Source organism: Marmota marmota, unplaced genomic scaffold (assembly GCF_001458135.2).
Source record: "Marmota marmota marmota unplaced genomic scaffold, marMar, whole genome shotgun sequence".
In the NCBI taxonomy this organism is placed as follows: Eukaryota; Metazoa; Chordata; class Mammalia; order Rodentia; family Sciuridae; genus Marmota; species Marmota marmota.
Window position 1 is genome coordinate 2,966,595 of NW_026000224.1, and position 12,891 is coordinate 2,979,485.

The window sequence follows — 12,891 nt, forward strand, 5'->3', positions numbered from 1 at the left end:
CATTCATCAGTATGTATTTTTGCATTCAATTTATTTACTCAATTGGCACAAAATTTGTATGATTTTATAGGGCATTATATAATATTCTGATGCATGTGAAGGCCCCCTTTCCCTCCTACCGTGAGAACAGCTGGTTTTAGATTCTGTGTATGGGCAACAGCGTGCAGTCCGTGGCTTTCTGGGCCTGGCCTGTTGGCCATCATGGCCGCCTGTTCCGTTTGTGTTGTTGTGAAGGCCTGGAGTCCAGAGGGTTCTGAGATTCCAGAGGGAAGTGTTCCTCAACTTCTTGGGCACCTCAGTCCCTAGTCTCAGGAGAGAACAGCGTCGGCGGCCCACTTGATCGAGGACCATGACAAGACAACTGGGGATGTGGTTAGCCCTGGCCAGCTGGCCCCACACTAGAGCTGTCACACCGCTGGGGTAAATGTCCTCTCCTTGGCCACTCTGCACTCCAGGACTCTGGGAGCTCCAACCAGCTTTCAGGCCTCTGCCTGGAGTCTCAGCCCACCCACTAGGACATCCACCCGCCACCGGCTGGTCCTACCTGAGGCTGAAGGCCCCCGTGGTGGGGCTGCCAGCTGTCCGACCTGGAGAAGGCCACTGAAGAAACACCATGCCCGCTTCCCTCCACGTGCCCAGCTCAAGTCACATGCGTAATTTCAAGACATTTCACAGCCAGATTTAAAGAGCAAAAAGAAACAGGCAAATTTGATTTTAAAAACATTGTATTTGACTCCAACATGCACAGTATTCTCCTTTTGACCTGCCAACACAAGATCATAATGAGATGTCTCATGGGTTTTTTTTTGTCATCTAAAGCTGTGGAGATCCAGGTGTCTTTCATACTCACAGCAGGCTCGCCTCGGGCCGGCCAATCCCCAATGCTCCGTAGCCACACGCGGCCACCATGACCACACAGCACACATGCCTCTGGAAATCTGGCTGAGCCTGCTGAGGAGAGGTGCCAGCATCTGCAGCTGCAGGGGTACGTGCTCGGTGATCCTCGCTGTGGCCTGGTGGCTCCCCAGCACAGCACTTTCCTCAATCAGATCTAAGAATGTTTCAGTTTGGCAACTTTAGGAACCTTGAGGATGTCTCAGTGCCTCCTTTGTCCAGCGTCTCACTGGCTCCTGTGCCGGACTCCTCCGTCAGAAGGAGCTGAAGACAGTGTTTGGGAGTGGACCTGTGGGACCGATTCTGAAGAAGCCGCAGCCCTGTGAACTGTGGGAAAGAGGAGATGGTGAAACTTCGTTCTCAATCACTACTCAAACCAGACTGTGGGGACATTTCCTTAGCTCCTGGTAGTTTCCAGATTTTCCAGGACATTTCCCACTCTGTGCTGCTGCCATGATAAATGGAATGTAAAAATGACCATCGGGGTAAATGGACCATCATGGTTTGGATTTGCCTGACTCATTCTGAGCCATCAAAGGGGACCTCATGTCCCCCCTTGTAGTCCACAGTCAGCTGTCCACCAGGTGGCAAGCCCTCTGCTCTGAATGTTGAGGACACTGCACTGAGTCCAAGAGGACCTTGCAGGTCCATGCCTCAGTGCCCTGTTCTCCAGCCTCCCCTGTTCCTGAAGGGCCCCAACTCCTAAGTGATTGTCGGGCCTTCTCCCCAGAGGGAACACCAGTGAGAGCGTTGGACAAACTGCAGTGAGTCGGAAGCGCTCCCTGTATCTGGAAACCGGTGTGGTCAGCCAGTGCCCACATTAGCTAACTAGCTTCCAGGGTGGGAGGGTGTTATCTTTCTTCCTGTTACCAAACAGAGAAATATTGACATGGCTTAGTAATTATGCAAGTGATTCCACCTGAAATGATGCTCACTACTATGATTATTACAGGGTAAAACATTATGAGCTGCTTAAAACTATATAAGTATCTTTAACTGGTAGATTTTTAAAATAAGCAAACAAATAGAAACAAAGAGGGATGTTCTCCTGTTGCCTGATAGAACGTTTGGGTGGTGGTTCACTTATTGGTGGGTGGGGAGATTTATGTCAAGGACTTTCTTTTGGGCTAAGGCACCTTTGTCTGAGAAGCTAATATTTTGAGCTGCTCTCTGAGTTGAAAGGGCACAGAAGACAAGTGAGACGTTACCTGCAATTGTAACCATAGTTACCCAAAGCTAATTGGAGCCGGCACGGAATGTAGAACTAAGTTATTATTAACTTGGGATTCCAGGTTGGGTCGGGCTAGCTCAGAATCACCCTGAACTTAGTCACATGTCAGGAGCCAAGAAATCGTCCATGCAGAAACAACCTTTTCAATGATAATGAAATGATTATTTACACCTGAAAGATGACCCGTTCTATCAGATTACAGGCTTAGCATCAGTTTTAGAATCATACTTTATATGCTGATCACTTGATTAGGTAGCTACGTTCTCGCTCTCACATATTTAAAGAAATAAACACAATGAACTTTTTAAAATCCTAGTGAATTTAGAAAATTTCTGTTATTACTTCCAGATTTTTGCTTTTTATTTGATGGACAGGTAGTGTTTTTCCCCATATTATTTCCCACTGTTACTAACAGCACTACATTTTTGTATTTTTATGCTGCTCCCTTATCCCACAGACTTAGAGAAGCTGAGAGTGAGCCCTGAGCTGGTGTCAGTGACCTCCCAGAGCGAGCTTGGGAGCCAGGCTCGGGCCATGGGGTATTACCCTGCATATCCCCTGGCCTGGCCCAAGCCTTCATCAGAGTCCACTCCTGCAGGCCCTTTCCATAGCCACTGTCCTCAGGCCAGCCTTTCCCAGGCTCCCTGCCGACCTCTGCCTTTCCTCAAAGCTCTGTTTCCTCCTGAGGTAACCTGTTGATGACTGTATTTGCCAACTTCTCCATCAAGGCCAGGAGTGCGGCTCTTCCCTGTCTGCAGCCTCCTCGAGGCCCGACTCACTGTCACTTCCTTCCTCGTGGACTTCAACACGAGCTCTGTGGTGTGGCTGGTCAGGCCTGGTGCCCCATGCACCTTCGTGCAGCCCCGAGACAGCAGTAGGTGTTAAGGCTCTTACTGGCTGAACACTCTGAGAGGCCTAAGCTAAATAACTAGGAGAGGACTTAAGCCAGGCCTGGAACTCAGGGACAGAGAGAAGAGGCTCCTGACCGCTGTGTCCCACTGTCCTCTGTTTGGGTTGACAATCTGGAGTAGACAGAAAATATATGATTAACAGTAATTATTTCCTCTAAAACATATAAGAAATGAACTAGTCTATATACTTATGAAATTGCATGAGAGAAAGTTTCTAATGTGACTCCTCTATCTGAATAATTTAAATTTAGTTGATTAGAATATTCTTTCCTTCAATTAATTCAATTGAGCAATTACTACAGAACAGAAAGGATTTTCTGGAACTGTACTTAAATGAATCTGTAATTTATTTGTGTTAGATAAATCATGTGAAAGAAATGAATTTTGTACTTAATACGTATTCATTGATTAAATGGACAAATGGCATACATTGGCATTGAAAACTGATTCATTCTCCCTCTTTCTCTCATGACGTATTGCATTACCAACATACCGTTTTGTGAATTCTAGCTCTACTTGGAATACATGCAAGACATGAGTGAAACTTGAGTTTACAAGTGTAGAAAACTGTCAAGAGAGTAACATCAGTTATGCATCAGGTCATGGCTGTTATCCAAGGACATTTATTATGCGTGTAAGTGGGCATTAGTCTACATTAGGTGCTATATTTCATAGAAGATCTTGACGAGGGGCGAGGCCTTCGCAAGGGTGACAGTGACATTAGTCTCTCACATGCAAAAGTGTGCCTCACAGTTCAGTGACTGGAAGGTGCGTACAGAGCTCACTGTGAAGCTTTCTTGGTGCTGGTGCAATTTCTCCTGTGCATCCTTAACCCTGTGTTGGCTGTTTGGACACCGGCTTACTACAGAGGCAATGGTAGGGGTCCCTCCCTCCACAGATGCCAAACAAGTGACCAGTCCCTCTCAGGACAGGTTTCTCCGAGCTCTGCCCCAAGGAGGAGCTATGCAGTCCACCCTTGGCACGAAGCGAGAAGCCAGTGGAGGCTGTGCATGGAGGCGAGAGGCCGGGGGAACGCATCTCAGGGGCCAGCGTGCAGACTTGGAGCTGTCCCCGTGGGTTCATGGCCCTCCGTGTCTGCTGGGTTCATCCCTGAGCACAGCACAGACAGCTGCGGCAGCACAGTGACCTATGTGGCTAGATGGACATCCGCTCTGCCCCTCCATAGCGGGCCTGGGGTGACCCCGATTCCCCACCTCTGTTTCTGCTCCCTGCCTTGCAGCTGGGCTTCTCCCAACTGCTGCCCTAAGTGTGGCCCAGGGAAGGACAGCGGGCTCTCTGATCCATACGTCCTCAACAGCTCTCCACCTCCGCCAGCTCACCACTGAGTCCAGTCCGTGAGGCTCTCCGTCGGGCCTCCAAGGCTTTGCTTTTCTTTTCTCAAGCTCTTTTAATTCTTAAATGTTGAGTTTTTAAAACACTGGCATACAGTTGCCCGGAAAAGAAATCTTAAAATCTTGCAGCTGATGGAGGAGGAAGAAGATGTGGATTGTGACAAAGAAAGAATTGTGAGCAGGCTGTGTTCTCCCCACTCCCAAATCCAGAGACTTTAATGTAACACTTCCTGCCTCCGAACCAGCAACAGGCAGAATCCCTGGGTAGCCCCCAGGGCTGCAGGAATCCAAGACCCTACTGCTCTGCACCGCGGCCTGTGGGTGGCAGCTGGGAGAAATCATGGCCACTCAGGCCACGTTACTATCCAGGATAAAGACACGTGCGATTGAGCTTTGAGTATCTGTCAGTGGGAAGACTGAGAATCGTCACTCTTGGTACCACCATGCTGCAAGAAAGCAGTAATTCAGGAGTCATCACTGGTGGCATGAGGGGAGGTGACCTTCAGGTGGCGAAGAAGCAGATGATAAGGATGGAGATGAGTTAGAAGCACAGTGACTGAGGTGCTAGCTAAAGTTTTCAAAAATTAAGGATTAAAATTAAGTAATTATAGGTAGATCATGTGACTTAAAGAGGCTTTACCTGTTCAAGAGTCACAACAAGTATTTATAGAGGAAACCCTCAAATGCCGGGAACTGCTTTAAATGCAAAGCTTTAATGAACAAAATTGACAATTATATTTGCCCTGAGTGTGCCCTTACACTTCATTTCAGATATTTCCTTTGATAGCTTCCTAAGAAATGTGGATTAAGACAAGAATAATCTGCTATTGAGATGCATTTCAAGGATGAAGATAAGTCGCTAAGAAGAAACAAAATGAAAAAAACATTCTGTAGATTCATTTCCAACACTCACAGCTGAAGGTCTGAGGAGGAGCCGGACCCTGTGCTACTAGGAAACGTAGAGCCGTGCTGCTGCTCCAGGCGTATTTCCAACAACGCACTCAAAGTACAACCACTGGAGTCATAATTCCCCTCCAAATGGTACATCAGTGTCTCGAAATTCTGGGAACCAGTTTTAACAAGTCAAGTGGGAGTCCAGCTTCAAAGCAGGCCGCCAACGGGCGGGGACTGCTGCTTCTGGTTCACTTGTTGGTGACATCTGCATGGTTAGGGGCCCTGGCCCTGAGACTCCAGTGCCACGTGTCCTTGAGTCTCTCTGTGCCTTATGGCCTCCTGGGAGCTAGGCCGAGTGTGTACATGTATCTCGTGTGTTCGAGCCAGACTGGAACTTGAAGTTGACTGATAGGCATGGCCACAGATGGTGAGATTTGGTCACCAGGTGGGGACAGCTGGGGCTGATGCCAGGTTGGGCACAGATGCAGGGGGTGGGCCACAGTGGACTCCCATGCACGACTTCCCCAGAGCAGAGCTGCTTTCTCAAAGTGTGACGTGCTTAGAAAGGCACTGTGGCTACACTGATTCATAGTCAAATAAACAAGTATTTATTGAGTGTCTCTCTGATGTGCAAAGCTCTAAATGATTCAAAGTTCCAAAGTATAAATTGTATCATAAAGGTCTCCTAACTGGAGTTGTGCACTGATAACTGTCCTTTTATGGTTTTCTAATTAATCCTGTTAGCATAGTGTGCTTTAGGTGAATTCACATCTGAAGTCATGGCACTCTCAAGAACATGTTGCTAAAGGCATCTGTTAGGGAGTGAAGTCTCATTGCCCATTGGAGGGGTGCAGGCTCGCGTTGTGCTTTCTGTCAGAGACCTTCAGAGCCGTGACACACGCACTGGGTTCTGAAAAACAAACTTGTGCCCATCTTTATTTAGGCAATGCAATTCATTTGGACAGCAAATACCAATTTTTAAAAGTAAATTTTGGTTGGGTCCAGTGGCACATGCCTTTAATCCCAGTGGCTTGGGATGATGAGGCAGGAGGATTACAAGTTCAAAGCCAGCCTCAGCAACTTAGTGAGGCCCTAAGCAAGTCAGGGAGATGCCATCTCTAAATAAAATATAAAAAGGGCTAAGAATGTGGCTAAGTTGTTGAGAGCCCCTGGTTCAATACCTGGTTTTTAAAAAAGTGAATTTTAACATAGAGTAGGCCAATTTTTAGCTGATTATTTCCATAGTATATTTAAGCAATGGAAAAGTTGTCCAAAGTGATCTTGTCACATTAGCATATGAAGGACAGCAGACATTGTGTCTGGCTCTGGGGTCTGCAGACAAGTAAGGACACATCAAGAAATCCCGACCCAATGGGAAGGGAAAAGCTATAGGTACGATCACCTAAAGAAGTGTTATTGGGAACAGACGCGCTCTGTGTCACTTTATGGTAATATAAATGGGGAGAGTCAGAGGGGCTGGGGTGCAGGTAGCAGCCCACCTCAAGCCCACCTCAAGTGCACGTACCTGGACTCGGTGTGAGGCTCCTAGGGCAATGACTGGCCTGCTGGTGCTCATTCCAGGGGAGGGGGAATAGGCCCCCATCAGGTCAGGTCCCTCCTGGGTCCCTTCCTGGGAGGCCCCTGTGCCTGATGGCGGTGGTGGTGGGGAAACGAAGCCCAGCTTCTTCGCTGTGCGCCTCTGTGAAGTCGGCTTCTCCTTTTCCTTCCCAAGACCCAGCCGAAGTGATCCATGTTGAGTCTCGAGTCTAGGAGACGTGAGATTTCCAAACTCACCTATTGTTAAAAAGACTTCCCCAAAGAAGAAGGCAGGCCAAGCACTTTTACCCCCAACCCGAGCCGCTCATTCTGGTCGGGGATTGCTGTGCTTCCTCGGCCTTCAGGCCACCCTCAGGACGGAGAGACGGGAGGCGCTGCTGTCTTCCGGCTTCCAGAGCCCATTGCTGTCTTCGTTCTCCGCACTTTGAATAAATCTCCCTGCCTATGTGCATTGAGTGTAAGGACCCTGGCATCGTCTTTGTAGAGAGAACTCAAGGCTGAAAGAGGCTTGGGGACCGTCCTTCTGCCCTCCTCATCTGAGCAGGGCTGGGCCAACGGGCGGGGACTGCTGCTTCTGGTTCACTTGTTGGTGACATCTGCATGGTTAGGGGCCCTGGCCCTGAGACTCCAGTGCCATGTGTCCTTGAGTCTCTCTGGCCATGTGGCCTCCTGGGAGCTAGGCCGAGTGTGTACATGTGTCTCGTGTGTTTGAGACAGACTGGGATTTGAAGTCGACGGATGGGTACTGACATTTTCTATGGTGCTGTCACCATAAGGTCATCCTGTGAGCCTTTGCAAATCCAATATGAACGTTTCCTAGTGCATGTTGGGACACTAACCAGGAACCCGCAGGCTGAGCAGAATCCACCTGCCAACTTTAGTTCATGTCCCTTAGAAGCTGATTGAAGTCCCATATGAATATATCTTTCACACACCGTCATATGCCGTAGAAGGTAACCGTGTTTCTGTTTCCAGCCAGGACCTGTGGATCGAATCTGCGTGGGCCCAGTGGCGTCATCACCTCCCCGAACTACCCGGTTCAGTACGAAGACAACGCACACTGTGTGTGGGTGATCACCACCGCTGACCCCAACAAGGTGAGGCTGCGGCTCCCAGGTGTGCTGCCTCAGGTGACACGCGGGCTCGGGCCACTGTATAAAGCACACCCCCCTTACTTTGCCACTGGCATTGAAAGTCCAGCACTGCTTGTGTCCAATGCCCACACCCGGGGAAAGCAGTGTACTCAGCAGGGTCACGCTGTCCTCTCGCTGTCCTTTCCTGGTGGTGCCTAGCTAGGTCTGGGCATGCTGCCCTCAGGGGTCGCAGCCCTTCCCGCTGTGGGTGTCCCATCGGCGGCTCCACCCAGGCCCAGTGTTTCTGCACATGCCACTCAGTGTGATGGCCTCTCCTCCTGTGCCTACATGCAGAGAGCACATTTTACAGCACGTGAAAACCCACAGGCTCTTTTTCCTTAGGATCTCTGTGCTTTCCTAAAAGCCAGACGGGTGGCCTTGCTTTTGGTGATTTCTCACCTTAGGTGGCACTAAGTAGCAGGTGTGCTCCCCTGGCAGTAGAGGACGGTGGAGACAGGTTAGTTCTCATGGGTGTCTCACACACAGCCTACAATTGTGTTACTGCATCTGAATAATCCACCAGGAGAGTGCATTCAGAATCGCTTGTGTTTGCTAGAGTTGGGCTGTTTTTAATTTGGTTGAAACGCAATTGGGATTCCTACCAGTGGAAACAGGAAAACAAAGGTGGTACATCTTTATATTGATTTGATTTAAAAACTGACAGAAAATCATTCTGAGTGTGGATTTTAGATAAACTAAAATAAACAATGTTCAGAGCCTATGTTTATAGTAATATTAGATTTAGAAAGATCACTCCGCTGCGGAGTCTCCAGTCATTGGAAGCAGGGCTGTGTCTGCAGGGCTCACCGGGTGGGGTCTGTATCTGCGCAGTCTGGGTCCTCTGCATGGGCTCCTGGGTGCCCCGAGCACCCGCCCAGGAGCAGAGCCATTCTGACTGCACTGGGGGAAGTCTTCTGGATGCCTTTTCTTTCCCTTGCTGATTTCTGTCCTACAGCAAGGCCACTGCTGTGTGACATGACAGTGGTAATATAAAGGGCTGTGGACTTCCTCCTTCTACACAGAGGGGTCTGGAGCTGCTACAGCTGTTGCCAAAGACCCCGGTTTTATGATGGTTGGGTCCTCAGTGTTCTGGGACCATGTGTCGCCTGGGCTGAGTCGCTCCACTGTGGCCCACTCAGTTCTCCGTATGCAGGTCAATAACTTACCCAAGTCCCTACCAAGCTCTGCCCCTCAGTAGCTCCATGACCTTGGGCGAGGGAGCCGAGTTCCCTGAGCCCCAGGGACAGATAGTAAGAGCGTGTGATAAGAAGACTTCTCTGGAAAGTGGCTGTGAAGAGGACCACATCCACATGCGTGCCTAAGTAGCTGCAATACCGTGGCCAACTTTCAGTAGTAAAGATGTAAAGTTAGTCAACAATATGACGACCGTTTACCAAGCCGTTGCATTTATGTGTCTGTCAAAAAGGAGTTTTATTTAAAACTGAATTTTAAAAGTATATCATGTTACTAGTTTAGAATTGTTTTAAGTAATGTCTACATTCACTTAAATTTAAACATTATTCTGTTTAATCTCTAGCAAGGTAAATTATTAGACCTTGGGAATCTAGCAAAGGTCCTGAAGCTTAGATGGAGAAGCTTTAGGGAGACATACCAGTGCAGTCCACCTTGTTGGGGATGCCCTAGGCAGAGTATTGAAGTAGCTCTAGAAGGTGGCATGTACTGCACTGGGCGTCCCTGCGAGGGGAATGCCACTGGGGCTGAATGATCTGACTGGGACATTGTGAAGCACTGGGTGTGCTACTGTGCCATTACAGTAAGTCACAGGCTTAGTTGACGTCCACATGTTCCATGTGGCCCTGTGAACATCACGTGAGGCCATCACACAAAGGCAGTGGGTCAGAGGGCCACTCGGGAGCTCCAGGCAGCCACCCCAGCAGGTCCTGCGGTCTCTGTGTGTTCTTATGCTGTGCTAAGCTCATCCCCGATTACCCTAATCCCTGGCGACCACTGCTACCCTCAGCTGCTCCCAGAACCTCGCACTTCCTGCCCTGGGGCTGAGACCCCCACCAGTGAAGCCCTCTGGAGTCTCTTTGTCTTCAGGGCACAGACCAAACCCTGAGCAGGAGGCTGCTCCCACAGCCCTTTGCCAGGACGGGGGGACAAACACTCCCTCTAGTGGTGGGGCAGGGAGTCCAGAGGTGCAGTCCACAGGGCTCTGCAGGCTTCCCAGCAGGAGGGAGCAGTGCCCATGGAAACAGCCCAGCTCCACACTCCAGGTGGGGTTTCTCCTGGTCCTTCCCGAATGTCCTTTAGGATCACAGTCAAAAGCAAACCAGGCCCTGCTTTGGGGAAAGCCCCTGATAAGACACACAGCAGCCATTGCATAAGCTCTCTCTACAGGCCCCTCCTGTGGGCAGGAGGAAAACGTGTGGCAGTAGGTTCTAGGAGAGGTGGAGGCACAGCTGCGAATCTGCTCTGACACTCTGAGCGATGGACGATGACAGTTGACATGGAGCGGGCTCAGAGGCAACTCTAAGGGAGAGGATCCCAGAGTTGTCTGAGATGGAGGCTGAGCAGGACGTGGTGCCCAGTTGAGGGTGAGGGAGAGGGAGGCCCAGGCGGGGCCCTGGTTCTCTGGTGCAGCACTACGTCCTCCCACATGGCTCCACTCTGAGTCGCTCTCCAGCAGGTGCTGTGAGTCGTGGGAAAGGGAAGGAAGAGCAACTTGGAAGGTGGGTGAGGAGCCCTTCTAGTGCCAGCTGTGCTCCGGTTTCCCTGGAGGAGCCTCGCCAGGCCCACTGTCCTTGCACCAGGGCTCACAGCACCCTGACTGGTATGACAGTTGTCCCAGTTTGGAGCAATGCATTCTCCCTTCCTCTAACCACAAAGGGACCTCGAGAACCAATGGTGCTATGTGGAGGGCTGTTTGGTGGTCGGCAGCAGGGGGTGAGGACCTGCTGCGGATCCAAGCAGACACAACTCCCAGAGGCAAACCTGGAGGTCACAAGTGTGTCGTTAACACTGGAAAACAGAGACAGGGACCGAGGTGTCAGGAGTAGTGAGGAGTCATGGGAAGCCATGCCTTGTTTCCTTTCAAGGACCAGTGAAGGGAGGGTTTGCCCTCAGCTGCAGGGAATGCCCTCGCACCACTTGGCCGTACACGAGGTCAAAGGTAAGCTCTTTTCCTGTGAGAGGAACACTCAAAACTCTTCAGCTGAGAAGACTGTGCCTCCGAGCTAATCTTCAGGTGATCTCATGAACACCTTTCCAGTATTTTCAAATTGCATTTAGGTGCATTTACACATGCATGATGATAAATGTTCTCTAAAGTACATTAAAGATATGCATATACACAGGATTTTCTCCCTCTTTCCAAGACATGCAGAAATACTGAAATTTCTCATTGAAAGGGAGCTCAGGGTCCCTGTTGCCTGAAACCAAGGTTCAGGAAGTCAGAGCCCCGAGCTCCGGAGGCACCCACAGCACTTCACTGCCATCTGCAAGGAGAGTCACTTCCTTTGCCTCTCTCTAGTGTGCCATCACTTTGATGAATCATATAAGAAAATGGAATAATGAGATGATATTGGAAATAATCAAACACACTGACAGGAGCTCTGGTCAGAGGGACAGAAGAGCCAAAAGGGAAGCAGCAGGAGAGTCCACGTTACTTCCCACAGCACAGTAACCCCCTCCAGGGCCCTGGCATTACCATTCTCTGTCCATGCACAGCAGCGACATCTCATCCCGCGGCAGCAAGGTGGCCAAGGCTCTCCAGACTTTGGTCCCAGGCAGACGCACTTTCCATGAAGACGCACGGCCTCTTAGACCAACACAGGGAAGAAACCCTCCACACTGTGCCTGGCAGAGTTCCTTGGGCCCTGTTGAGTCAAGGCCTGGGGTGCAGCTCCCAGGGAGCCGGAGGAGAAAAACACCCCAAAGCCAGGAGAAGGGACCATCAGTACACGGCTCCCTGTGGAGTGTGCCCCGTGCAGAGCAGCAGCATGCTGGGAAGAGAGCAGGTGTCCACCGTCCCTCTGCTGTGCCCAAGTCCCCAAAGCCTCTCCTCTTGCTCTTTCCCTAGACTCCCCTGGGCGTCTAGTTTAGTCAAGAACAAGAGTGTGTTCTTGGACTTCTCCAGGCTGATTGCTGAACCTGCCCCAGCTATAACATGCAGACGATGGCTTCCGGTGCAGTTTGGGGCTGTTTCTCTTGTCTGTGTTGGAAGTTTCACTTTCTCTGTCGTCTGTGCAGATTTCAGAAAGGTCGTGTGTGAGCTCGGTTGATTCTGAACACCCAATCATTCGCTTACACTTCAGGAAACTTGTGTCATTCTGCTTCATCACTTATGTTGTAGAAAGGTTCAGAGAAGGAACGGAGAATTCCAGATCGATCCCCTCGCGCACACCAGCACTCTTAGAACACCACTTAGACACCTGAAGGCATCTCAATTAAGCAGAATTACCATCCAAATTAAGCACCAGTCATTGCCATTAAGTATAATTAGGCTTAATTTGATTCCTTGGGAGACATTTCAAATAAGCGTTTTCCAAAGAAGAAGTGCTGGGTGAAGAAGTTGTGTTACAATGGAGCAGAGAAAGGAGGAGTTATGTAAAGCCTCCAGACAATGACTCCTGCCAGAGCACTCATGGAGAGTTCTAGAAGAATCCCTGTCCCTCCATGTGTGTGCTTGACCTCATCAGATATGCAAACTCTTAACAAATAAGGCAGAACAGAAAACAGAAACTCCCAGGGTTGGGAGGAGGCGAGTTCATACAGTCTGTGATTTTTGAGACCTGAATCCTCTCTTGATGGTGCGCACTCTCCTGGCTGGGACTCTGGATGGATCTTGTATAATCAGGAGCCGTCCATCATGTTTTGCCAGTTATTTATAGAAAATTGCTCATAGAAAATAACCAATGTAGGAAGCTTGGAGTCTATGGAATGTACATTACATATAT

General features: G+C 49.7%; 1 protein-coding gene across 2 annotated transcripts in view; it reads left to right on the top strand.

Annotated features, from left to right (window-relative positions):
- Csmd1 (CUB and Sushi multiple domains 1) overlaps positions 1-12,891 on the top strand; it is a 1,636,907-nt gene that overhangs the window by 1,166,128 nt on the left and 457,888 nt on the right. For both annotated transcript variants that reach the window (XM_048792812.1, XM_048792813.1), the window contains exon 10: positions 7,815-7,936. In XM_048792812.1, the coding sequence (XP_048648769.1) occupies positions 7,815-7,936 (122 nt within the window). The remainder of the gene's footprint in view (positions 1-7,814; positions 7,937-12,891) is intronic.